At 53.3% G+C, this 26,219-nt stretch overlaps 11 protein-coding genes across 11 annotated transcripts; 5 read left to right on the top strand and 6 right to left on the bottom strand.

Annotated features, from left to right (window-relative positions):
- Positions 1-431: 431 nt before the first annotated feature.
- A1O7_04258 (uncharacterized protein) lies at positions 432-1,457 on the bottom strand (the record flags this gene model as incomplete). The annotated part of the gene is made up of 1 exon (XM_007758269.1): positions 432-1,457. One exon carries the CDS (start codon positions 1,455-1,457, stop codon positions 432-434), a length of 1,026 nt encoding a protein of 341 aa, XP_007756459.1.
- A 416-nt stretch (positions 1,458-1,873) lies between these two features.
- Positions 1,874-3,080, bottom strand: A1O7_04257 (26S proteasome regulatory subunit N9; the record flags this gene model as incomplete). The annotated part of the gene is made up of 2 exons (XM_007758268.1): positions 1,874-2,751; positions 2,804-3,080. 2 exons carry the CDS (start codon positions 3,078-3,080, stop codon positions 1,874-1,876), a joined length of 1,155 nt encoding a protein of 384 aa, XP_007756458.1.
- A 1,025-nt stretch (positions 3,081-4,105) lies between these two features.
- A1O7_04256 (uncharacterized protein) lies at positions 4,106-4,534 on the bottom strand (the record flags this gene model as incomplete). Its single annotated transcript, XM_007758267.1, has 1 exon — positions 4,106-4,534. The coding sequence occupies one exon, from the start codon at positions 4,532-4,534 to the stop codon at positions 4,106-4,108; it is 429 nt and encodes a 142-aa protein (XP_007756457.1).
- Positions 4,535-5,513: 979 nt separating this feature from the next.
- A1O7_04255 (uncharacterized protein) lies at positions 5,514-7,046 on the top strand (the record flags this gene model as incomplete). The annotated part of the gene is made up of 1 exon (XM_007758266.1): positions 5,514-7,046. The coding sequence occupies one exon, from the start codon at positions 5,514-5,516 to the stop codon at positions 7,044-7,046; it is 1,533 nt and encodes a 510-aa protein (XP_007756456.1).
- Positions 7,047-8,128: 1,082 nt separating this feature from the next.
- On the top strand, positions 8,129-9,382 carry A1O7_04254 (NADH-ubiquinone oxidoreductase 40 kDa subunit, mitochondrial; the record flags this gene model as incomplete). Its single annotated transcript, XM_007758265.1, has 3 exons — positions 8,129-8,683; positions 8,735-8,893; positions 8,948-9,382. 3 exons carry the CDS (start codon positions 8,129-8,131, stop codon positions 9,380-9,382), a joined length of 1,149 nt encoding a protein of 382 aa, XP_007756455.1.
- Positions 9,383-10,801: 1,419 nt separating this feature from the next.
- Positions 10,802-12,029, bottom strand: A1O7_04252 (CMGC/MAPK protein kinase; the record flags this gene model as incomplete). The annotated part of the gene is made up of 4 exons (XM_007758264.1): positions 10,802-11,178; positions 11,229-11,610; positions 11,659-11,854; positions 11,911-12,029. 4 exons carry the CDS (start codon positions 12,027-12,029, stop codon positions 10,802-10,804), a joined length of 1,074 nt encoding a protein of 357 aa, XP_007756454.1.
- Positions 12,030-13,235: 1,206 nt separating this feature from the next.
- Positions 13,236-16,128, bottom strand: A1O7_04251 (protein transporter sec24; the record flags this gene model as incomplete). Its single annotated transcript, XM_007758263.1, has 2 exons — positions 13,236-15,464; positions 15,517-16,128. The coding sequence occupies 2 exons, from the start codon at positions 16,126-16,128 to the stop codon at positions 13,236-13,238; spliced, it is 2,841 nt and encodes a 946-aa protein (XP_007756453.1).
- A 555-nt stretch (positions 16,129-16,683) lies between these two features.
- On the bottom strand, positions 16,684-17,352 carry A1O7_04250 (uncharacterized protein; the record flags this gene model as incomplete). Its single annotated transcript, XM_007758262.1, has 1 exon — positions 16,684-17,352. One exon carries the CDS (start codon positions 17,350-17,352, stop codon positions 16,684-16,686), a length of 669 nt encoding a protein of 222 aa, XP_007756452.1.
- A 1,223-nt stretch (positions 17,353-18,575) lies between these two features.
- On the top strand, positions 18,576-19,130 carry A1O7_04249 (uncharacterized protein; the record flags this gene model as incomplete). The annotated part of the gene is made up of 1 exon (XM_007758261.1): positions 18,576-19,130. The coding sequence occupies one exon, from the start codon at positions 18,576-18,578 to the stop codon at positions 19,128-19,130; it is 555 nt and encodes a 184-aa protein (XP_007756451.1).
- Positions 19,131-20,261: 1,131 nt separating this feature from the next.
- On the top strand, positions 20,262-20,975 carry A1O7_04248 (40S ribosomal protein S19; the record flags this gene model as incomplete). Its single annotated transcript, XM_007758260.1, has 3 exons — positions 20,262-20,291; positions 20,424-20,487; positions 20,602-20,975. 3 exons carry the CDS (start codon positions 20,262-20,264, stop codon positions 20,973-20,975), a joined length of 468 nt encoding a protein of 155 aa, XP_007756450.1.
- Positions 20,976-22,198: 1,223 nt separating this feature from the next.
- On the top strand, positions 22,199-25,401 carry A1O7_04247 (uncharacterized protein; the record flags this gene model as incomplete). Its single annotated transcript, XM_007758259.1, has 2 exons — positions 22,199-22,938; positions 23,442-25,401. The coding sequence occupies 2 exons, from the start codon at positions 22,199-22,201 to the stop codon at positions 25,399-25,401; spliced, it is 2,700 nt and encodes an 899-aa protein (XP_007756449.1).
- Between the last annotated feature and the right edge of the window lie 818 nt (positions 25,402-26,219).

The following is a 26,219-nucleotide window of genomic DNA, read 5'->3' as shown; positions in this document are numbered from 1 at the left end:
GAGCCGTAATGTGTGGTAATCCCTTTTGCCTCTCAACATCATAGAGCAGAATTGAGCAATCAGCCTGTAGCCGACGAAGGCTCAGATGTACCTCCCCATCTTCAGTCGTGAGACTCAACCAAGGCCTGCTCAACAGTTTGGTGGCGGGTCGAAAAGATGAGCTATGGCACAAACACGTCTATCTCAATATGTAAGTACTTTGGTAATACAAGGTTGAGTTCATCTATCGGTGCGCTTCTATCGATCGTTCCTGGCCAATTGATGATCCATCTTCTGCATCCCGCGATGGAGTGTATAGACGTCCAGATTGTACCATTCCCCGTCTTCCACCATCTATCTCAGTATGTCCCACAACCGCAGCTCATCATTCTTGTTTCTCTTCGACACTCTTTCGTTCTCGGTTTCGGCCAACCCACCTCTCCTTTCCTTCCTCATACCGACACGTTACCTGTCGGCTGTGGAGGGATAGAAGCAGCAGCCTTCTTCATATTCACCGCGACGCCCTTTCTCGCCTTCTTACTCCCATCCTTCCGCCCCTTCTGCCTGACCGCAACCTTCTTGACCTCACCCTCCGTGCCCTTCCACTTGCCCGGCACGCCGCCCACGACCCTCTCCGTCCTTTGGGACACGGGCACCCCAAACGGCGTGACCACCTCACGCACGACATGCCGCACGCCCAGCTCTTTGACCACGCCATTCCGATCGCGCGGCCTGTGTCGTTTCACCACGATCTGGCCTCTCGCATCGCGCTGGGCGCGCCACGAGGGAGGAAATCCGCCGTACCGAATGACGTCGCCCTCGTGGAGGAGGTTGTGGGGGTCGTGCACAAGGACGTGCGTGGGCCGGGTGTAGTACTTTTGGTAGGGGGCGTGGAAGGTCAAGATGTTGCGGGTCGCGCGGACGGTCTTTTGCATCGTGCCGATGCGGGTGACTGTCGCGATTTGCGTGGGGGAGGTGCTTAGGAAGAGGAGGTCCGAGGGGGGTAGGTCCGAGGGGAGGAGGACGGCATCATATGAGGAGGAGGAGCATTTGCCCGCTGCTGCTGCTGCTGCTGCAGTAGGGGATGTCTCGGCGACCAGTGTTGAAGCATGTGAAGGTGATGGTGTGGAGAAGGATCCCCCGTCTTGTGTACTGGTTGGGGATGCGCGGCCGGCGAGGATGGTAGCGTCTAGACCTGCAGAGGAGTGGTCATGGTTGTGGTGGTTATGGCTAACAGCCTGCTTGAGGAGGCGCTGTGATGAGAATGCTCTCGTCGTCGTCGTCGCGAACCGGGTTCCGTGGCGGTAAGCTAATGATCTCGTGCTCGTGCTCGAGGTGGGACCAACGCGTGATGAAGATGAAGTTGTACCCGTAGCTGTACCTGCAACAGGGGTCTTTGTTCGTGCATGGAGTAATCTCTGAGACGTCGCTGGTCCTGCGCGACATGCGCGGATGAAGGTCGTGGCTGTGGAGTTCATCTTCGTCGCCGGCTCATCGAGGTCTAATCCTGCTTGCTTATGGCGTGCTGATCGTATTCGGAGGCGATGCAAGCTTGTGCCGAGACGTGTAAGAATGGTATGTGACTGTCCTGCGAGGTTGTGGAGCGTGGAGGAAAGAGCTCAAGAGGGGGACATCCACGAAATTTCGCTAGCACTGAATCCGAGTTGGAGTTTCTATGGTGAAGCTGACGAGCCGCAGTGCAACACTCACTCGCAATGCTCCTTCGGCCATTTTGCTTGCGTTACGGAATACTCGATTGCGCATCCGGTCTTTAATGCTACAAAGTCTTTCTTTTCGCCGTTGCAGACGCTTTACCAGGTCTGGGCTGTTGTCCGCCGCCTCCAACGCCAGAGCTATGCTGTTTGACGATGCATCAACATGTCTTTGACCGCCACTACGAGGCCCAGACATCCTTGCCAACGCCTTCTATCCAGTGGCCGAGATCGTTGACATTCCCGCCCCATTCCTTCAGTCGGTCGAGCATACCCTCGATTTGACTGCGCTCCAACACTTTAGGCTGCACCCAGTTGATTCGCGCTACCTCGGCAACCTGGTCGATCTTGCCTCGTACCAAGCCCAAGCTCAAAGCCTTCATGATCAGGTGTTCGATCTCGTCTGGCTTCACTTTTGTCTCCTGGCTGATGGTCTTGAACGTCATTGCACGGTCATGCGGTGGTCTCTTAAACACCAGCTCCGTCAGTGCCGCCAGATTGATCTTCTGCCACAAGAATTCGCGGTGTGACTCAAGGGTCTCGTCATTGTTGAGATTATTGGACATGCGATCGAACGTAGCCAGGTCGCCTCTGTTGAAAGCAAAGAGCAATTCTCTTAGCCATGCATAATTATTGGAAAGAGCACTCAGGATTGGGTGTAGCAGCAGCTCTCCGAAATTGTAGATCTGATCTGACACCAGCGCCGCAATTGCCAGGTTGTATGCTCTTTTCTGCCGTTCCTTTTCCGTGAGGTCCTTGCTCTCGTCTATGCAAGCAAGGTACAGGAGGGAGTTTCGGTAGTACGAGGTGTAGTCGTTCTCGGCTTGGAAGTAGTCGGCGTTGACCCGATAAAAGGCTGCATGAACCACGTTCTCCACAAAGTCGAACTGGTCCAGGGTCTTCTGTGCGTTATCCAGCTGTTCTCTCGCTTTTGTTCTCTCCGCTAATCTCAGATAGACGCTGGCTAGTTCGGTGATGGCGTAGACGTGGGCTTCTTCTGAATCTGGTTTGTCGACTCTGGCCGCGAGCGTCTTTAGGAATCGACTTCGTTCGGTGTCATCTAATAGACAAGTCAGAAAGCCAGTCATCTCATGTTAGCCTGTCGGATGTACCTTGGATTTGCGCTGAAGCACCTAGTGCTAACTTGACAAGTTTGAGCTGGTTGATCTTGTCCGCGAAACTGATGATGAAGGTGTTGTAGATGGGCAGTCTTTGCTTTTCGCTTGCTGGGTCTTTGAAGTACTCCAGAAGATTGTCTGTCAACTGATGCCATAGCTTGCGGTCCCAAAGATCTTCAAAGGTTATGAAGATGTGTTGCAAGGCGTCCGGTGCTTCATCCCGTTGGTCTGCGAGGAAGTTGGAGATGGCCTCCGGATCGTGCTTGGACATGATGAGAATTTGCGCAACGGTGACAGGAGCAGAGATAGCAGGCCCGTATGAAGGCTAGGTCAAGGAGGCGAGAAGAATGCTGGAGGGAGGTTGAGAGTGCGAGACTGGTCACTGTCAATACTCCCATCCAATATCGAGCAGGCGCAACTGAGCGGCGCGTCAAGTTCACCGGCAAAAGCGGCGACGACCTGAACTGTTCCTGACGCCGAGGCGATAAATGCTGCGCCGTAATAGGGAAATGCTTGAAATGCCTGAAAGTCGTGTTCCTCTCAGTCACGACTTTCTTGTCCTAGCATTCACTATTACCACCTTGTGGCTGGATGCAGACGATGTTACGAGGACGCCGACTTTTTGACTCTCGCATCATTGCGTCTCTAGAGCTTTTCTCCCCTAAGAAATCCTGTATTCAGTCCTGACTGATGCTCCGCGACAACTTCTACGGCTTGTAATACCGCTGCACTCGAGCTGACCTCCATAGTTGCATACCTAGAGTACTCTGTATTCTCATCGTACAGAGCAGATGATATACTACAGGGAGAACTGTCCCACTAGACGCTAATGCCCTTCTTTGCCTTCTGCCTCACATACGCCACTAGCCTCAAAAGCCCGAAAAAGACCAAAACTCCTCGATATCGGCTTTCGCCCAGCTAAAAAATAGCTTTCAAGGGGCAAAAACTCTGCCTTCGAACCATCAACCACTTCGAACTTGTGTGTTTTGACGGGTCGAAGATAAGCGAAACCTTTCTCTTGCGAGTGGTTTTTTCCGAGTATCTACGGGTGGCAACAGATCCTATCCTCCAATGCGCCCATTAACTGTGAAACCATTTGTATTCAACACACTCATGGCCAAGAAGCGGATGGCTTTGTCAAGGATTGTTGGCAGAGTTTCAGCGAGTGCAAATTATGAATGTGTAAAGGGTGGCATTTGGCGCGGTGGCTGCCGGCAGGATTGTGAGCCGTGATTTGGACGGGAGACGCCATTGCCAACCCATACGGCACCCCAGGTCGAATCCATGGACATCTCTCTAGTCCTTGTCGCTGGCCAGCAGCTTCCCAAAGAACTTCTCTGTGTACCCACTGTCGAGGAACTCGACGACTTTCTCAACCAACATCCCGTCCTCGGTCATGGTAAGCATGAAGACATACTCGTTCTTATACTCTCCCACATCAGTATCCGCGCGACTCTTCGCATGAAGGACAACCCTCCGCTTCTCCACGTCGATCGCAACATCATCTCCCTCGGCGATCCTCAAGCGAAAATTCCGAAACAAGGGCAGGAGAGACCGAACGAAAGCTCCATATTCGGTATTGTTGCGGGACGGAAAGCGCTCTTCGTCAGTTGGAAGGGTATGGTGGATGCACGTTGGACTCCGCACGGATAGGAGAGCGTCGACGGTCCAGGTATCGTAACTTTCAAGGAACATCCGCGTTGTTTGAAGGAGCCGAGCACGCATGGTTGATGGCATTCTGTGAACCAGGTATAGGTATCGGTCAATGCGTCCTACATGCACAGAGTTGGCGATAGCAGCTGGGCAACTGCTAGGCGTGCAAGAAGATCGAGGGATAAGAGTTGATTCTACGGCTACCCGCCGACTTCCTCTTCATTGGAGGGTTCGAGTGACATCGGGCTTATATAAGATTCCATATCCGACCGCTCCACGAAAGCTCGGTTCTTGTGCACACACTGCTGAACTGAACTTGGTGGGAAGCAATTTGGTGCTTGACTTACATACTGCAACATTAAACTGTCAAGCCACTGTCGGAGCAAGTGGATCATACCAAACCGATCTGGTGGGCCCGCCGGAATAGAGAACGGGAACGAGAACGAGAACGAGGTACGGAGTACATATGCTGTGTAGGCTGACTCAAATACAGTACCTCGCAAGCTTCTTGGCGTAGCTACTGCCGGATAGCAGAGAACAAAGTAGGGGTCGCACTTACCTCTTACCTCAGAACCTTTCCCATTCCGTACCAGGTCGAGGTGTTCCCGGACACACACCAGTCCATATCTAGCCAGGTGGAACAGGCGAATCCGTTGAGATGACTTCTGGAGTTATCACCGCTGTACGGAGTACTTTGGTCGATTTTGGCACTAGCCGCGCATACGTAGTATCTTCGGATATCAGCTTGGACCTTCATCGACCAATGAAACAGTATGACACTCTGAGTATCAGATGGGTGCTGACACTTTCAGGATTTTCCGGAGTGCGTACTCTGTACGGGACATGCTAATGCAGAAGGGAGATCTGATACTGGCCCCAATTGTACATCATCAGCATCAGCCAGCTCAATATTCCGGAGAGGCTTCAGGACGGCCGCGTTGCAAGCACTACCATATTCACAGCCATACCGCGTGTTTTGCAGAGGAAGGAGTCCATAATATTGGCTCGTGCATAACGTGGGGTTTTCTCAGAAGGACAACGCATCATCAGGATGCATCTCCCAGCCGAAATTCTCGGGCAGATATTCATGCACGTCGACACGCACGACGTCGACCAGAAATTCCGTCTATCGCAAGTCTGCTCGCAATGGCGCAAGGCTGCGCTGAGGCAGCGCCATATGTGGAATCGAATGTCTATTATGACACCGGAGGATGGCCATCGTCTGCAACTCCTCCTGGAAAGGAGCGGGCCAATAGCCCTTGACGTGAACTTGCTCTGGCAATATCGATTCCAGGACCCAATGCTCACTTCTCCCGAACGCGTCATGGCTTCAACCAGCTTGGCGGGCTGTCGGGACCGCCTGCAGCGCCTCTTCATCAATGTCAACCGTAACCAACCCTATGATTTATCCCCTCTACTTGCCGCAGGGCTGAGCTTCCCCGTCCTCGAGGATCTCGAGATCCAAAGTTCTTATAGCCGACCTCAGGCTTTCCAGCTCTCACTCCTTGCACCACAACTGAGGCGTCTGCGGTTGTACGAAATCAGCGCGATGGATTGGAGCCGGTCGCTTGCGCAATCGCTAACACATGTATACCTGGAGAAGTGCTCCGGTGCGGATCTAGACCTCCTCGAGACCGTCTTCAAGCAATGTGCTCGATTGCAATCTCTGACCCTTCGAAATTTGCCTTTCCCTGTGGGCTTCCGGGGCTTGGAAATGCCTGCCGCACAGTTCGTACCTCGTCTCCGAGCTCTGGATCTGAGCGCCGATGTGACGGACCTTGTCACCATTCTGCGTACCGGCTTCAGGGGTTTGCTTCTGGATGAGTTGACAATCGAGACGTACGATGGCCACATGGACGATGAGACGACCGACCTCTTGGCCGAAGTGTTAATGGGTATGGACCCGCTGCACAGATTGCAACGCGTGGACGACCAGGACATCATCCTGCAGGACGCCTCAGGGCGGATGCGTCGCATGCGTGTTTGGAATGAAGATTCAAGCTGGATCTGGCCGGAGGTGTGGATCGAGCTGGCCGACCGGCACAAGGCCTGCGACACGATGAAGAAGTTCCACATCCGCTCCTTCGACTGGAACGTCCTGGCGGGGGCATTCAACGAGCGTGCGCCACTCGCAGAGGATATCGAAATGCACGTCGATCTCGTCTCCAATGTGGTCGATGATCCTTATGACTTCGAATACGACGATCTACCAGTGCCAGAACTGGAGAAATTCTCAATAGGCCTGCGCTACCTCAAATGTCGGAACCTCGGCAAGATCGTCTTCGCCGACCACGAGAACTATGAGGGCAATAGCGACATCCATAGCTCGCGTGCTCAACTCATCCACAAGCTGCTCGAAGCTCTTGCTTGTGACTCAGCTGTCGTCGAGGTCTGCCTCTCGCAGGCGGGTCTCGAAAAACCCACCAAACAGCCATACGAGCAAGTCCCCGTTGCGATCCAAAAACTCTTGGACACCAAGGATAGATATGTTCTTTGCCGACACTGCGCCACTGTGCTGCCTGCCAAGCAAATGGCGGATTTGGAGGCTGTCCTGTCGGAACGTCAACTGAAAGCGATTGTGTGAAGCTTAGAGTGACGCGACGCAACTACTAATGTCCACATGCATAGCATGAGTCTGAGAACAACAACCTCAACAAAAGCGTACAGCCATGGATTGGGCATCTGAAAAGCTAAAGCGATCATATGTGTAAGGGATGGCGTTGCAAAAGTGCGCCGGGCAGACCGTGCCAGCTTCGTTGGGCACAGTTACAAGGCTCCTGCGCGAGCAGACGTCTTTTTCGGAGGCCTCGTTTGAAGAACATGTTCGATGCCCGGAGCAGGAGTTCCAAATGAGGAGCCTCGGAGCATACCTGGTAAGAGCCACTTTGTGTACAAGAGCAAGGACTGCAGGGCCGGTTTCTTCTGTTGTGGATGTATAGAGACTTCCGACGCAGCATACGTCACTAACATCACGGAGCCCAGCAACAGGAAGTTAAGCATCAACCGTAGGCGCCGTCTCGCTAGTACTGTCCTCTGGCGTCTTCCCAGATGGAATCCTCACCAGTGCCCAAGGGTAGTCCCAAGGAAATCCTTCTTATTGTGACCGCAACATGAAACCTAGGAGTCTCTCGCGAGTAATGGGGGCACTGCACAATATCAGAGCAATGAAGTTGAAACGGCACGGCTCGAGAGGTGGCGGCCAACAAATAAAGAGACGGAGGCTCTCAAGCTACGAGAGCTCAGCAAACACAACCATTAATGTCGATCTTTCTTCATGCAACCAAACACCAGAGGATCCATTTGCAATCACAGAAATGACGATCCTGGTAAATTCTGCTTATGCAGCAGACAGTGTAGGAGACAGCATCGTCTACTTGACGCTGTCAGATGGTAAGAGAGAGAGAGGTGTGTGCGCGAAGATGAGAAAAGAGTGAGTGGTCGATAAAACAGCACGCCGGTAGTAAGTTTCACGTGATCATCTACACTTGCCAAGGCGCCGTGGAGCTTCAAGACGGCGACGCCATGCCAGTTCGAGTGGAGCTTCGCGAAGTTGACTGCAATTGACCTCTCTCACAAAGTACGAACACACCCAACTCCCGCTCATTCTGGCCTCAGCCCGACCTCTCGCTGCCTGCTGAGGCTGTCCCCCAGGCCCTGCATCTCAAAATGCAGACCTGTCAAGCCACCCTCGCGCTCCGCACAGCTCGCAGCTCAGTCAAACCCAAACCCACCCCCCTCCAACGACGGAGCTACACAGTCCAAGACATTGCCATCACCCGCACGGGCAAGCCCATTATAAAACACCGCGGTGGCAGGTCCTCCCTGGGCGGCCACACAGTCACCGTCTTCGGTGCATATGGCTTCCTTGGTCGATACATAGTGCAACGGCTTGCCCGTCGAGGATGTCAGGTTGTCGTGCCCTACCGAGATGACATGGCGAAGAGACACCTCAAACTCACAGGTGATCTGGGAAGAGTGTCGTTCACGGAATTTGACTTGAGAAATACTCAGAGCATCGAGGAGAGCGTGCGGCATTCGGACATTGTCTACAACCTGATCGGGAAGAACTATCCGACCAAGAATTTCAGTCTCTGGGACGTCAACGTGGAGGGCACGGAGAGAATAGCTGAGGCGGTGGCCAAATATGATGTCGATCGGTTTATCCAGATGTCGAGCTACAACGCGGATGAGAACTCGCCTTCGGAGTTCTTCCGGACAAAGGTAGCCGCACCACGAGGCAAAGGAAGACGCTTGAACTGACGTGTCACCAAGGCATATGGAGAGAAAGTCGCAAGACAGCTCTTCCCCGAAACCACCATCGTCAGACCGGCGCCTGTCTTCGGCTTCGAAGACACCCTGCTGCACCGTCTGGCGGGCGTGACGAACCTCCTCACCGTCAACAATATGCAAGAACGCTTCAATCCAGTTCACGTAGGATGATGACCTTTCCAACCTTAGTGAACCGTTGACTCACACGTGACTTAGGCGATTGACATTGGCGTGGCTCTCGAGCGCATCGGCTACGACGACACCACCGCGGGCGAGACATTCGAACTCTACGGCCCGACAAACTACTCGATGCGTGAGATTGCCGAACTCGTTGACAAAGAAATCCTCAAGGAACGCCGGCACATCAACGTCCCCAAAGCCCTGCTCAAGCCCATCTTATACTACCTGAACAAGGTCATCTGGTGGCCGATCATCACGGCCGACCAGCTGGAGCAAGAATCCCTTGACCAGACGATCGAGAAGGGAGCCAAGACATTCAAGGACCTGGACATGGAGCCTGCAGATCTGAGGGATCTAACGTACCATTATCTGCAGGACTATCGGAGCAGTAGCCACTATGACTTGCCCCCAGCCACGGCACGGGAGAAGCGGCAGGCAAAGAAGTTTTTGCACGTGATTGACGATCAATAGTGTGCAGCGGGAGGGGAACATCGCACGAGGGTAGGAGGTTTCACTACTTGAATTGGAAGAGAGTAAAGCCAATATCATGGATTGCGGTAGGATCATCGTTGTCCAGATTGTACATGCATCAGTGGAACGTACCTAGATAGACAGCGTGTCACCAGACCTATCCACCTGGCTCGCATCAGGGCGCACACCATAATGCTACGTCGTCCCTTGGATGCGATCGACTGACTGATCATACTAATCACCACGGGCTGTTCGCTTTACGGAGTGAGTCCTGATCCTTGAAAAAGCTAGGAATCAGATCACCACTGCTTTCTCCCCATCACGCATACACACTGCGTATGCGCAACGCGAAAGGCCATGTGCTCGCTCACACAGCAATAAAGTACAGAGTAAATCATACGGAGTACACATATCCCTCATTCCAGCGCAACCACCGACCACGTAAACATACCTCGTACAACTTATCTCTTATAACTATACCTACGGTAGATAGTATAAACAAGTACTCGTACTTGTCGCATAAAAGTCTACAGTATCTGCCCTTTAGCAATGAGCCAAGACCCCAAAAAAGGAGAGAGAAAAAGAAAATATCACGTCAGCGATAGGGTTCGAACCTATGCCTCCGAAGAGATGTGATCTCATAAGGCCGTCGCCCGGAGGCAACCCTCTGGGAAGAGTACGCTCCCCAGAGAGGCTCTCAAGCGCGGCAAATTCAAGTCACACGCCTTAACCACTCGGCCACACTGACTTTAAGAGTGCCCTCACATCCATGATGATTTGGGACAGAATTTGCGGGGCCTTTTGTGGCTAGCAATGATATATTACCATATTTTTGGATTTGGCTACTGGTTGGGGTGGAGCCGAGGTCCGGGCTGGAGGCCAGGGATTGGTCTACGTCGGAGGGAGTCATGTACTCCGTACTCCGTAATCCTGTTACTTACTACACATAGGTACCTACCCAGATTTCCCCCTTTATAGGATCCATCACTAAAGGCAGTCGTGCCGTACGGATTCGTGCGTGCTGCGTGGTTGCTGGATTGCTGTGCCAATGTGAGCGGTTGTATGAGTGTTATATTACGCAATGGAGCAAGGCTGGACGGATCATATTCATTTCTATCTTTCCGTGTCAACTCGGTCTGTTTCAACGTGGTCCAAGTCATTCGACATCCCAATGCTTGCTGGCTGCACATTTACAAGCACAATCTCCGGCAAGCTCCATCAACAATGACTATAGTCTAGCCCTTGCCTTCAACACTTCGGCTGTTGCACATGACTGAGTGGTGACATACAGCAGCAACACCGATAGATCACGCCCATGCTCTGGTCTCCATCTCCAGTACTGGGCTGTGAAAGATAGTCCTTCATGTCGAAAGCGACATCTTCATTGACCAGTGGGCATTCTGCTTTGCCAGTGCAAAATCACCGCATAATTTCGTTCCAGATCAAGGCCTTCAATTCCTCCTTGCTCAATTGATCCTTGTTGCGGTCAAAGTCGAAAAACTCCTCGGGAATGGGCTCAGCTGTCGGCTCGTCATCAGGGTCATGGTACGGTTCGAGATATGGGTGCTTCAATGCCTCTTCAACAGTGATACGCTTTACAGGATTGAACGCGAGCAACCTTTCTAGCAAATCCAAGGCCAAATCCGAAGTCTTGGGGAACAAGTGCTTCAAGGGGATCTTCTTCTTGAATGGAAGAGAACGGATGTATTCTCGCGCGCGTCGAGATTTGATGCCGTAGTAGTCCTCCATGGTCGGTGTGCCGAGCACGTCCAGAATGAGAGTGAGCTGATGGTGATCTAAGCAAGGATTAGTCTTGACCTGAGTTACACGAACGGGCCGATCTTACAGTCTTTGCCAGGGAACAAGGGCTTGCCACTCAACATCTCCGCAAGAATACACCCGACACTCCACACGTCAATGGCTTTTGTGTACTCCTTGAACGTCAGCATGATCTCCGGAGCGCGATACCATCTTGTTGCCACGTATTCAGTCATGAAACCGGAGTTGTCATCTGTCGAGGCAGCGGATCTGGCGAGACCAAAGTCGCAGACCTTGAGGTCACAATTCGCGTTGAGCAACAGGTTCGAGGGTTTTAGATCTCGGTGGAGGACGTTCGCAGAATGCATAGCTTTGAGGGCCCGGAGAGTTTGGTAGATGAAGTACTGGCAATGATCATCGGAGAGGTCTTGAGTTCTGATCACGCGGTGCATGTCTGTCTCCATAAGCTCCTAAAACTACATCAGCCATTGCACGGAATCTATATCCGTTGAAAATACCTGAATAAGATAGACCTCGGAGAAAGTCTCGTAATTTCGTGGCTTCTGAATGTCTAGGATGGAGATGATGTTTTCGTGATTGAAATATCTTAGCAACTTCATTTCCCGTAATGTTCGGAGGCAGAACATGGAATGATCGAAAGGAGTGATCTTCTTGATTGCGACTTTCTGGCTGGATGGCTTGTGCAGAGCAGAGCTGCCCTGGAGTCAGGTTTGTTGACCCTCATAGAAGCTGATAAATCAATGACTTACCAGACCACACCATAAGCACCCTCGCCAATCACATCTTGAATATCGTATTGATCAGAGACGTTGAATGAGATCTTTCTCGAGCCACCCGATGGAGCAGTCTGTTGTTGAGGTTGTCCCATATTGCTTGCTTTACGAGTATGCCTCGTTACAGAGACGATGGCGTAATGAGTGAAGATGTTCTAGCTCGCACTCCAAAGATCTGACAATATCCAACCGATGCTCTGATCACGAGAAGCGGCTCCGCTCAACTCGGAGGCTGTAGAGATTGAGATGGGTGATTGCAGAAAGATCGCGGGTAGCGCTTCCGGGTTGGTGCGCTCGTAGCTGCGATCTGAGGCGCGACAAGTATACGATGTGGTAGCTAGAGGCAGATAACGTTGACTGTGTGACAAGACTGGCGGCGCGTAGTATCGTCGTCGGTCTGCGCCTTCGCTGAGAGCGGATTGAGAATAAAGAGCCTGTGGCTCTTTGTTAGCGACCACCCCCTTTGAGTCGTGCGATAACAAACAAGCTGAAGTTGAGCTGACCTGTCCGCTTGATTGTCTTTTTTCTCGCGTGCGAGTCTCGCTTTGCGTCCCTGCGCTATTCTTAGTGGTAACGTACGCGGCGGTCAACTGAGGTGGTGCTGTTGGGTATCTGAGATGGTGGGGTAGTCAGGTTGCCGCAGGGCTGCGGAGTACAACGGCGCAGCTGAAATGAGGGAGGACTTCAACAATGAGAGAGGGACGATGAGCTGGAAAGAAGAACGAGAACGCGGCAGCTACGAGAAAGGTGCTTGCAGGTGATCACAAGGGTGGGAATCACACTTGTGAGCAGTGAAGCAGCTTCACATTCACACTCAAGGGTCGAATCCCCATCCACACTGCAGCCGAATTGAAGGACGTTTGGATGAATAGGCGCCCGCATTGGCTGGGCTAAGCAACCAACGGCTTGAATGGGTCACCCGCTTAACCACATGCGGCCTGGCCGGGCCCGGGGCCACCATTGTGCGACAGCCCTTGCCCGCCGCCTGCTGTGTTCGAGCTTGTCGGATCAGTGTTTCATCCTTTTATTTGCCGCAAGCATCGTGCTGGAAGCTCGAAATAGCTCCCTGACTACGCCGGTCGGGCGGGACGAGCCTTGCTATCTAGCCATAGATATCCTCTCCCTGCTTGCCGCCCGTGGTGTCGAGGACAGCAGAATGCTCCCTCTCTCCTCCACCAGTGCAAACGAGGCCAGACTCCTCCTCCCTGCTGTTCACCATGGAGAAGGGGCAAGCTATAGTCTGAATCTATTGCATGACCTGTCGAAAGTGTCAGCGTCGTGCTCCCTAGCTTGCTCCTGGCCTACGACTGTACCTTTTCACGCATTCTGCCCATCCACTGCTGCAAGCTGACTCCCTGATCTGCTCGATCCTCCACGAGCATCGTTTGCGCCCACAGCCTCAGGCCAGGCTCTCCATCCTCTTTGACCACGTAGAGATGCGGTACAATAATGCTGCCCACTCCCTTCGACTTGTGATCGCGGCTCTTGGAAACGACAGCCCTGACTCGCTCGTTGAAATCATTGTCCAACTCTGGCAGGCGTTGCTTCCCGACCTTGAGCTGGCTCTTGTCCGGGACTCCGAAAACGTCGAGCACTAACTGCGGTACAGCATCTCGCCCAACCCAAAGGAACTGTGTCTGTCCATCATCGATCAGGTACAAGCCATAGGGTACAATCCTCTCCGATGACAAGTTCACAGACGGTGGCAGGATGATTTCGCCTGTCTTCTCGTCCACAGTACCCGCGTCGTCGGGCATGTCATGCAGTGAGAACATCTTCGGATAGATGTACTGAATTAGCAGAGGCAACGGTAGAGTCGACAGCAAGCACAACGCTGCGGACCGCATATCACTCGGTATCTGAGACGACCTCCTCAGTCCCAGATTCTTGGTCAACGCAAGGAAGAGGACGGGCAGACCACGGAGGTTCGCAGGGAACTGCAGGCCACCACCGCCCATACTGCCTCCAGCCAGCTCCTTCTTGTAAGTGGCAAGTAACTCGATCAGCTTAGCTTCAATCATGTCTCGGGCGCTGTCCAGTCCACCGTTTAGAACTCGTTCCACGGCCTTGTGACTGTAGTATTCAGTAATAGCTTGCTGGTCCGCTGATGCATAGACGTCGGCCAATTGTTGCGTTGTCGGCAGCGCCAGAGTCATGACTCGGATGCGTCGTTCGCCATTGCACGTCGTGTGCAAAACAGCGGTCTGCATGCAGACCACAGGCTTCGTGATGGTCTCATCAATCGCAACCTCCACGACATAGCTTTGATCTCTTGGAAACGCTGGGAATGCGCAGAGGTCGGAGCTTCTATTGAAGAAGTTGCCGTAGAAGGTGCTCATTCTCAGCCCGGTAGTTGCTCGCACACGCAGCACTGCCTCAAGCCCGATTTCTGCCGACAGGTAGTCAGAGAACTCTTTGGCAAACTTCATGGCGTCATCTTCCCTTGCCGCATTCCAGCCGGGGTAGAAGTAGGTCTGGCCACCAGTGTATCTGGGCAGATTGCTCAGCGAGGCCACGTCCTGGTACTGCGACGAAAACAGAAACATGTCGACCGAAATTTGCTGTTTTGAACATTCGACTGCAAAGCTCTTGTAAAAGCTGTTGCCAGTCTGCAGGAGACTGCTCTCTTTAGAGGTGCCCAGCAGCTTCTTATCCTCACGCATTTCGAGCTTGCCAGTTCCAATGTTGGGAATCGAAGCAGTGACCACTGTCATCTTCCCACCCACAGGTCCTATCAGCTTGTGCCCTGCTCGCAGTGCCGAACCCATGGCGGATGCTCCATTCTGGGTGTTTTGAAACATTTCTTGCAGTTTGTCGAGGAAACTCTCAATGTTCTCTCGGCACTCTGTCAAGGTGACCAGCAAATCGGCTGGTGTGGGCAGGAATGCTTCTTCCAGATCGCTTACGACAAGCATGCTAGTCTGGGCATTCTCTGTTCCATCCCGGGGAATGTTGAAAAAGTGTAGACTGGAGTCTACAGCTATAAACCCCAGCCGAGTGCGGCGATCGGCGTTGGGTATCCGATCCAGGCTCTCTCGAATACACCGTGCTGTCGTGGCCAGGAGGCCACTCGTCACCGCTGCGTAGCTGACATCCAACAAGAACAAATATACGAGAGGTTGAGGAGGTCGGACCATGTACTCCTGGGGAGCAATAAATTCGACGACCGCATGGTTAAGGTCAGGACGTTGCCATCTGTCGAGACTCTTCTGAGCGGCTGCGTCCCAATCAAATGCTTGCGGCACATCGTTGGTCAGGTTGCACATGTTGCATCTCCATCGGTGACCGTGGTCCAGAAACGTCACAAACGGGTTGATGTATGATCTGCATCTTCTACACCGAGAGATAACCTGATCGGGCACGATCGGTACAGGGTCTTCAACATCATGTAGAGATGTATATGGCTGAATGACGAGCGCAAAAGGGAGTTTGGACTTCTTGAGAAGGGAATGAGTGGTAGGGACAGCATTCAAGGTCGATCGAACATATTTCGGCGGACAGTTGGCATAAGGTGAAGGCGTCACACTAGTCTAGGTTTATTGTTAGACACGGGCAAGAAGGTGCGGCATAGGCCATACATACATTGGGAGGGAGAATCGCTGGTGGAGGAGGGTAGTCCAACTCGACAACATTGAAGGGCTGGTTGGACAGGTCGGTGGGATACAGCTGATTCAGGACTAGAGCACGCTGTGACTGTTGTGGTGCAGCTGCGACAGGTGCCTTCTGAGACATGTCCATTTGAGCGAACTGTTGTGTCATTCCTGGCACACCGCCAGCCCCAGCTGCAGGGTATCCCGGAGCCGGAGCCTGATAACCCCCTATTGCCGGCACAGGTTCTTGACCCGGGTACATTGGCGCTGCGGACTGCTGGACAGCCGCAGGGTTCTGCTGGTATCCTCCTTGGGGATATCCTGCCGCATCTGCTTGAGCCGAGTAGGCAGGGTATGCGCCTCCGGCTGGTTGTTGGCCTCCTAGCGCGGCGTTTCCTCCTGTCCCGAATTCATAGGCCTGTCCGGCATAGGCACGCTTCTTCCGACCGCCGTGCGCAGGGCCTGGAGCAGGAGCTGGCGGCACCCCTGGCGGAGCGTTGGTCTCGTAGTTGTCATAATTCGGTTCCGAAGGTGGCTGCTGACCGAAACCGTCTTGACCTGGTACACCCTGCTGCGGATATTGCTGGGGGTACTGTTGCGACATTGCGGCAGACCGAGCTCTCAAGCCTCGTGGACGCTCTGCTCAGTTGAAAGTCAGGGTGGAACAGGTAGGGATGCCGAAGTGCGACGAGGAGGGGAGAGACGGTGCGGAGGGAACAAGTGTCGACAATGTGGGAGGCTTTGTGCTATCTTGATCCGCGAGCAATGACGTCCATACCGAGTTCAGCAGAGAGACAGAAGCCGAGATTGGAGAGGGAAGAGGACGAAAGACTGTGCTGTTTGAAATGCCTTGTGCTTTGTATCTATGCAGACAAGCTGTCCTCGGATTCTTGACGGCATGTCCTTTGCAGCCTTCAGTGCGGGCGAAAGTCTGACCAATCAATGCCGATTTCGCCAGAGGCCAGCTTGCTCGCTACTGTACAACTTGAACCTCCTACCGTCCCAGCCGCAGGGTTCGCGAAGTCACATGTAAATGAGTCAACGACCTGTGATTCTATTGCAATCTAAAAGTTTGTCCTGGACGCCTGCCATTTGGGCGCTCTGTGTCCAATCGATCATACTCGATCCATGCTTCCGAACGCCTTCTCCCGGCGCCGTCTCAAACGCTCCGAGCGCTGAAATCGTACTTGACCTTCCCTTCATGGGCCAATGGCTTGACTGCAGGCTCAGTTGCCAGCCCAGCGCAGACGAAGATCATGACTATGATGGCCTCCATAAGGACCCCCATTGCACCGTGGACAATTATTGCAGGCCCCTCAAGGCTCCAGCTGCTGAACCATTTGGGCTCGTTGGCAAAGATGCACAGGAGTGAAAAGACCATCCGGACCGCCATGAAGGGCAACGCTGCAGCGACCGCAAACAGTAAGCGACGGTCACCAGACTGAACATGAGCAATTCTAAGAAATGATAGCCCGGTGATGAGGGTGTCAGCGATAAAGACGACCAGGAAGAGACAGACTGCTGCCTTCAGTTCAGTGAAACCAGTCGAACCATCAGATGGGTCGCTGCTGAAGACATTTGTGCTTCCGACGATACTGAGGATCAAACCAGCCAGCGTGGGGAGATGGAGGGCGTGGAAGACCCGAGGAGAGAGGCCGTGTCCATCCATGCCGTTGTTCACACGATCCAGGAGACCGAGGGCCGTGGAAAGGGTTGCAGACAAGCCGAAGCTGTTCATGATGTCGTACGTGATGGTGAGCCCTTCGGACGGGTGATGAATTGAGACGAGGGATGTGATGGCGCCAACAAGCCGAAAGAGACAGATCATGACGAGGAACCGCCAGCCAAGGTGTTTGCGATGGCCATGCTTGTAGACGACGTACGCCGAAACGAAGAGAGCCGGGAAGAAGAAGATGAGCTCGGTGATATCGAGGACCCCGAATGCTGAGATACCTATTGTTGAGGAGGGTGAAGAAAGCCTGGAAGATATGGAATATGTACCAACAAAAAGTTGGCAAGATTCAGGAAGCTGTTTTGATGTTTACTGGTGACTCTAGCTGATGCTCTGTCTTGCTGAGCTTGACAGCACCTGGAGCCGAAAGCGCGAACCAACTATATAGGCGCCTGAAGTCCAATCCTATATTAGCCATGTCCACGGCCAAGGCTGTGAAAACGAGGTGTTTGAAGCATTGAGACATTTTTCCAGTCCTAAGATGGCCAACTGTGCGAGGTACTCGACTCTGACTGCCCATTGAGCACGTAGAGTTCAGGCCTGGGTTTCGCGCATCCGAAGTCAGGGCCTCGTTGCGGCTGTGGACTTCGCGCAAATGAGCAGAAACAGTTAGCCGTGCGACATTGAGCCAATCAACGCTTTCAATGCTCATGATTCTCTGCATATGCTTGCCACATTCGATCTAGTGTGAACCGTTTCGCCGGGACAAGCTGGCTTGGCCTGCTGCGACTGCACCAGTTCTATGCTGCGACTGCATCCATTGTATGCTACGTTTGGATGGCATCATACTCGTACTTCGCTCCAAGGACCACGAAGGATCGGGTTTCGTCAATTGTGTTCGTCATATCTGCCTGGACGCTGCAACCCCAAGCGAACGGATCCGTAGTGAATGTGTGGCTTATGTGGCTTGGGTTGGCTTACCTCTCGCCCACACGAAGTGTGTATCTTGTGTCTGCACAGTGGAAAGCATCCGTTCTGGTTCGCCTCGAAGTTCACATACCGCCTATGCAGGCTGTTTCGGTCAGGGTCAACAATGGTGGTGCAAGGCCATAGTGCTGCTAAAAGAGGGGAGGATCACGTGATACATGTGACGTCCTCGAGAGTTCTGGCGTGGTGGAAGTTGAACCCTCAAAACGGCCCGGAGGTTTAGCTGTAGCATCGACTCCACACATATATGATTCCAACATAATACTTCGAACATCTCAGACTAGCGCAAGAACACCCTGTAGCTGGAAGGACGACGAGCTGTTGTATGAAGTCGCCTGGTTGAGATTTCAAAGTTCTCCCTCTCTCAACAGTCTCTATAGTTGCGTTCCGAAATGTCGTCGCCGTCAACGAATGTGATCCTTGGAAGTGTTCTTGGTGTCACTTCCTCAGCCATCTTCTTTGGCGCCAATCTGGGAATCTCTTTCATCGCCGTCCCAACACTTCTCCTGTCGTCACCTTCCTCGGGTCTACCAGTACCGGCCAATGCTGAGAACCGGGCTTCGCCGACGTCGACATCATCGGAGAAGCCGTTGACAAAGCCGTCGCACCTGGCTCGTCAATGGCGATCCATTTACGACATTGGAAAGAAAGCGGGTCCTTTCTTCGCTCTTTTCGCAAGCGGGTGCTGGCTGCATGCTGCTCGGCGACTGTCGGCAGAATCGAGATCACAACAGAGATTGCTCATTGCTGCTGCTGGGCTGTCGGTAGCCATAGTCCCTTTCACATTCGGGGTGATGAAGCGAACAAATGACGAGCTGACCCGACGAGCAAATGCGGCGGCTAAAGAAGAGGATGATTACGCAAAAGCAGATGCTCGAACAGGCACAGTCGAGGCTTACCAGACCCACGACTTGATTCGCTGGTGGGCGCAATTAAACTTATTGTAGGTTATGGAAGCAAGCCGAAAGCGCAATTGCTGACACTCGCCGACTAGGAGAGCAATGCTCCACCTTGGAGCCATTGGTTGTGCCACCACAACCTTGATACTGTAGAAATTGGACAACACGGGTTATGTCCTTCTTCGACCAGCCCGCATCAGGTTCCCTCTCCGATCGGCCGGCATTATGCTTCTTCTGCGACCCACGCTCTTTACCCCCTTCTTCGAGCAAATCGCCACCGTCGTGTCGTCTCGCGCGTTGACTCACAACCGCCATGCGTACAACACACCAGTCGCAGTGTTGCCCTGGATTGATCTTCCACCACCTCCACCTGGTCTTTTATACTGCTCCGTTCGCTCTGTTCCGACGGCGGATAGAGGTGGTCATCTTCCTTGATTTGCAATGATCTTAGTCGCAGTAAACCTTGGTAAATTTTCCGGAAGAGTTGCTCCCCGACGGGGTCCCATCTCACGTTCTTGAAGAATGGCTTAACCGTGATGATGGCTGTCTGTAGGTCCCGCGGACCAATCAAGTCCCTCTTGACGGCCGTTTGAGGAGTTTCGTCTTCTTAACCCCCTGGTCTAGAGGTTGCGCGATGTCCCACGGTCAGCGACTCACCTTAGCCTGAAGCCATGTCTCGTCTAGCAATCAGCCATCAGGCCCCGGCGGGCTCTCCTGTGCCTCGACCACCTCCATATAGCTCCCTGTTTCGGCCGTCGTCGCCCTTGTATCCGGTGCGCAGGCGTCAATTGTTCTCGCATCAGTCAGGCAAGAATTATCGACACAGTTCCCTCTCGACCAAGCGTATCATTATGCTGTAGCATGAGCAGAGAGAGAGATGATCCCAGAATGCCTCAGGCTCTGCTGAGTAGACTTTGGCGTGGGGACGAAGGTGGTGACACCCGAGGCGTGACGAATGAGGGCAGGAGACGCGCCTGGAGTTGGTGACTTCTCAGTAGGGCGCACTGGTTTCTTGGCGCCAAGAGAACGCACCGCCGGCAGATGTTCGGGAAATCGAGCCCACACAACTTTTTCGCGCAGGCGACCTCGAACATCACAATCGACAAATCGCTCGCCAAACAACCTCTCCCAAGCCACGAACTCGATTGCTGAGGCTACGTTGTCTCAATCACCGCAATCATGGGTGGCGTTACCGTTCGAGATGTCGATGTGAGTAGGAGCCCATCACTTGTCTGCGCCGCACGATGCTAGGGTTGAGGAGGGAATACAGGCCTTGTCGCTGCAAAGGCAGAAGAGCGCCGCGTCGAAAGATAATGAGCTGACAGCTGGGATTCTGTGCAGGCGCAAAAGTTCATCGAAGCTTATGCCGCTTTCTTGAAGAGACAAGGGAAAATCCGGGTGCCAGGTATGATCCGATCTCGACACCCCGAATGGTGGTTTTCGATTTGCAAGCGCTCGATTGCGAATCTCGCGAAGCATCAAAAGCCTATGTGCCAACGCTGATTCTGGGGCAATTCAGGTTGGGTTGATACCGTCAAGACATCGCACTCAAACGAACTCCCTCCGCAATCAGCCGACTGGTTCTACGTCAGAGCTGCAGCCGTTGCTCGACATGTCTATCTGAGAAAGTCAGTTGGCGTTGGCCGCCTCCGAAAAGTCCACGGCAGCACAAAGAACCGCGGGTCTCGCCCCTCACACCATGTCAATGCTTCCGGCTCGGTTGACCGAAAAGTCTTACAGGCTCTTGAGGAACTCGGTATCTTGGAGAAGCTTGATGATGATGAGGAAGGTTCTAGCGGAAGGGGCGGGCGGAGAATAACTCAGGCGGGTGCACGAGATTTGGATCGTATCGCTCAGACAGCCGTGGAGGGCGACGAGGAAGACGATGAGTAGAAGCGGTTGCACACATGACGAGGACTAAAGACGATTGCAGCCCAGGCTGTTCTGGGGGGCTTTAACGGGAAAGACGCACCCAGCTCTCGTCTCGGGCTAGTCGTCTTCTTGCTGTAAAGGATCTATGGCCATAAAACTCGTGGGTCTGAGATGCTGGTCATTCCGGCAATCACACCAGCAGCCTGCCAGTCAGTGGTGCTTAGTTGCCGGAGGCCGAACAAGGAGTCTCGGGTGCACCAGACAAGACCACTGAACCTATTTCAAAGTCGAATCGGCGATTGCCAATGTTCACTGGTATCTAGCGGTTGCCTGTTTTCTTGCTGCTTCCTCGGGTGCGTCCGCCAGAGCACGAGCCCGTCTAGGTTCGCCAAAGAGCACGTCTATATGTTAAAAACATGATTTCTTCGGGACATGCTGTACGATAAAGTTGCCGTGGCTAGATACCTCGCCGCCTTGACCTGAAACCCTCGCATCACGGAGGATTGTTGTTCCGCCACGTCGCTAATCTGCCTTGCTCACAGCCTGGGGGCCAAAGTGTAACTCCTGTCGCTCCTCTCGTTTACACATTCAAACTGGGCACACAAGCACACAAGCACGCGAACACTGCGGTCAGCCTATGGATTCGTTCACGGGTATGATGTGCCGCCTCATCTACATGAAGATCGTTACTAATAGCATCGGCGAGACGATGCAAAGTCAATTACTGCCGGCGGCTTGTGTTGACAGCACAGCCCTTTCTTATGACGCCCATTCGAACCAGGGCGAGGCCGCTTCCTACTTTGGGCTCATTGGCAAGGCATCCTCGGATGTGCACATGATAGCTTCACAAATCGGCTACAGCTTGTAGCTCAACTCTGCAGCGCTATGGCAAGGAGGCTTTGCGACTACTGACTGTCTACTTTTAATAGGCTCGCTGAGGTGCCGTCAATGCCACGAAGAGGTGCCCAGTTACACACCAGGCTTTTTCGCGTCTGCCATCATGCTACTATATTGTGTCGGTCCGATACTCCCGAGTGAGTCAGGACATTGATTCAGGTGTTTCGTTTCTGCTTGCCTATACCTCCATATCCCCGATGTGAGTTGCGACCTGTGCTCGGCAGTGTCTCATCGCCTAAGGAGGCTGTATGCAATCCAGAGAAGACAGCATTCAATGCTGTTTACACTCTCCGTTCTTTTGTTCGTCTCCGCGTTGGCTCTGTTGACCATCCGTGCCCTACCTCAACATGTCTTACAGGTCGAACAAGGCTCTCAGCAGCAACGAACCACCATTCCAGCCAGTATGGACCGCTTTGAGGAGCAGCACTGTCAATCTACAGCCTCAGCTGGATTGGCGACGGCAAAGGATACCGCAAGAACTTCAAAGGGTCGAGGACGAGGCGGACGTGCCAGAGAAGCTCAAGCAGATCCTTGCCTGGTCTCTCAACCTCGATGCCGCTCGACCACGTACCACAGCCAGTTCCAGCATCTTGCAGCATGGGGCCAGCGCTCGTTCTTGCTATCCAATTCAAGGGGATGCTTCTGCCCATCCTCCCGGCTCTGTCTCTGAAGCCCCCCAACAACCTTCCGAAAAACGTCGAGCTAGATCACGGAATGCCAGCAATAGTATTTTTGCTTCCACCGTCGACCTCTTCGCCAGCCTTAGGGGCAAGACCATAAAAGACCAACCAGCAGCTGCGAATTCAGTCAAGGCTCTGAACAAGAAGCAGCCAATGGTTGAGTGTACAAGCTGCTTCGAAGACACTCCCAAGAACGACACCAGCAACCTTCCCTGCACTCACTCATACTGTAAGCCGTGTCTGACAACCCTGATCACGACTGCCCTCGAAAACGAGGCAAGCTTCCCGCCGAAGTGCTGCTTGACAGCAATACCACTACCGACAATCATGTCTACTCTTGACGCCAAGCAGAGAAATACGTATAAAGAGAAGGCTGCCGAGTTCTCTATACCCCACCAGCAAAGATGGTATTGCCCTAATAGCAGGTGCCTGAAATGGATTCGTCCGTCGAAGGTGCCCCGAATACCCACCTGGAATGACAAGTGCCCACATTGCGGAGCAAAAATATGCAGCATCTGTCGTGGGTTGGCTCACAAATCTTTCTCGGAATGCCCACAAGACTCCGACCTCCGAGCGTAAGTATCACTGGGAGCCTGATCGATGGTAGCCACATCGCTCAGAAGTTCTCTTCCCTGAAAGGGTTGCCTCAGTGCTAATGAAGAAGACAGTACCATCACGCTCGCAGAATTAGAAGGATGGCGGCGATGTGTGAAATGTCGGACCATGGTTGAGGTAAGCAGGTCATTTGTACTCAGTACCACACCTGACCTGTCCAGCGAACTCAAGGCTGCCGCCACATGACATGCAAATGTGGCGCCCAGTTCTGCTACACGTGCGGCAGGAAGTGGCGTTCCTGTTCATGCACCGAGACGGACGAAGTCAATCGTCAAGCCGAACTAAGACGACGCAGGGGCGAATATGAAAGTGCAAGAGATGCTGGAGACGCCGAGTTGGCTCGCATTATCGCACAAGTTGAAGAGATGGAGCGACGGAATCCACGAGAGCGTCGAAGAGCAGAGCAAAGACGTGAGGCAGAACAACGCAGACAAGAGGCCGAACTTGTAAGACTGGAAGCGGAACGTTTGCGGGAGCAGGAAGCATTGCGCGTCGAACAGGCTCGGCTAGAGCAGCATCTTCAACGCGTCCTACGGCTATCGGTCGAAGAAAGCTGCCGCCGCCTCGAAGAAGCTTGGAATGAGACTCGCTTGTCGCAGATGCACAGCTTGGACAGCCGCCACGTGGCCACCGAGCGGCAATACAACCAAGATCGTGACGAAGCTATCATTCAGCAAATACGAAAGCACGAAAGAGCTTCCCAGCAGACGATTTCCAACCTTGAGAAACGAATGTCGGACATCAAAGAGAGGCATACAATGGAGATGACAACCTTTACTGTCGAACAGCAAACCATCGAAGACGACATCTTCCTCGAGATACAAATGCATCTCTGTGGAAAGCAAGACAGGGAAGCGCGGGGCCATCGCCTTCAGGGGCGGTTCCAGGAACAGCGCTGGGAGAGATACCAACAATTGCTCGCGAAGCACGAACTTGAGACTTACGCCCTTCGAGCCAACGCACAGATGGAAATGCAGGACTTGGAATTGGTCTACAGCGGCAACATGGCGGAGATCGACCTCACTTTTCGCACGGCTATGCAGCAACTTTCGAAGGATGTTGCTGCCGACCGTGCTTGGTTTCATTTCCTCAACCAGAGGGGGCAAAATATGGTTGCCGAGCATGCCCGACTCATGCTTTATGCTCTTGAGGCAGGTCAGGAACCCGTTGGACTGACTGGGGAGGTTGCAATGACAATCGGACCTTTCATCGCCGACGTCCGGCCAGAGAGAGGGATCGCGGTGTCGCAATACCTAGAAGTTTTGGACAGTACAAGACAGGGACATGCGCCAGGACAACCCTGGAGGGAGATGCTCTCGCCGTCGCCCGCAGGCAGTGCATCGCCGACACATTCCTTTGTCGACCTTGCCGAGACCTCACGGCAACTGTTGAAAATCCTGGAGGCAGATCCTGCACCTGAGAATTTGTATGGATCACCACCACTACCAGTCATGTCTGCAAACGAGCTGCTCCTGACAAACAGTGCTTTTGTGTGGATGACGGACGCCACGCCAAACGATGCTTCGCAGTTGACCAACGTAACACCCGCCCGTGCTTCAGGACTGAGAAGGAGTCAATGGGTCAGCCGTCACCGCCCACATCCACGAACTCCAGTGTCGCCGTCCACGACCAAGCCATCATCAGGGTGTATCTACTCCAGTGCATCGCGGCCCTGCCAATTCGGATCCGCTCCATCCTCACCGGATCAACCTGTGATGACAGTACCGCCTCTCGTTATTAACAGGGCGCGAAATCAGACGCCACGGAGCCCACAGGATGATTCAGCACCGACACAGACAGTCCCCGCGGTTACCATCTCTACTGAGCCGACAGCACAGGCACGCGCACCCGCCCACTTGGCAGCACCGAAGCCAGCCAGAAACGAAAACCAACAACAGCCCAGAGTCCTTGGAGGCCTCGTCCCCGTCGTGCCACGCGAAGAAGATAGGCATGTGAGATTGATGAACGCACTCATACACGTGACACATAAACGACAATCCCCTTCCACGGGCTCAGCCTCCAGCGCTGACTCCCTCGTAATGACACCCACGACAACAACCTCGACATTTTCGTCGATTGCCCCGAGCTCGCCGCCAACATCCCATCGATCCAGCACCACCTCAAGAAGCAGTGGCGATAGTCTCTTCCTCCACAGCCTGATCAGCGCAGCAACAGCAACCGTGGCACCCACAGCGGTGACGGGGCCGGTTATCTCCGAGCGCGCCGTCGGCTTTGGAGCGCCAAAAGAGGGGTGACGGGCGAGGAGGAGTCCCTGAGGGTCTCCAGGCCTAAGGCACCAGGTCACCTTTCACAAGCAGACAGAAGAGACGAAAGAAGCGAGGCGGTTCAAATGGAGTGTAAGCAGGCTACACGAAAGAAGGGAGCGGGTAGAAGTGAGCAGGCAGGCAGGCTACCAGGAGGCTGATCAGTAGGTAGGTACTAGTAGGTAGGTAGGTTTGGGGGGATGCCGTGGTTCGATTCTGTCCGAGTGCGTACTGCTTACATACTGTATCTAGTACGTGCAGATAAAGATTAGGAGAGCGGGAAGGAGAGGGATGGGGGTGGTATCATAGACGATCGTTCAACTGAGCGTTTTGGAATTACGGACGTGTGCGTGGTAGTTCGTTTGATTCAAGTGACGAGACTGGATATATCATATATTGGCGAGAAAAAGAGACAGAAAGAGAGAGACATACACAGAGAGGTGTAGTCTTTGTCTTTTGTTCCCGAATCTCGCTCTCATAGCTACGTACGTCCGTACTGTATGTGCCCGGGACCCTGCTGTCTCTTTGTCCCCGAACCTCGCTCTCGTCCCTATCTAAGTAGCTACATAATTAGTGACGTACTGTATGTGCCCGCGCGAGAGCCTGCTGTGGAATTGACAAGGCAGGTAGGTCAGGGCGGGGCAGGACCGTCCAGGACCGCCTTTCTAATGCCTACCTACCTAAATCTAACCCAGCCCAACCCTACAGTACAGTACCGTACATCATCTATCTGGGCGTTGTTCTGAGTTCTATCAAGCCTGCATGCACTGCCTGGCAGTATCCACAGCAGAATGTTGTAAACAGTTTGG

Source organism: Cladophialophora yegresii, assembly GCF_000585515.1.
Source record: "Cladophialophora yegresii CBS 114405 chromosome Unknown aczIN-supercont1.3, whole genome shotgun sequence".
Taxonomy (NCBI): domain Eukaryota; kingdom Fungi; phylum Ascomycota; class Eurotiomycetes; order Chaetothyriales; family Herpotrichiellaceae; genus Cladophialophora; species Cladophialophora yegresii.
This window is presented reverse-complemented; position numbering and strand designations above follow the sequence as displayed.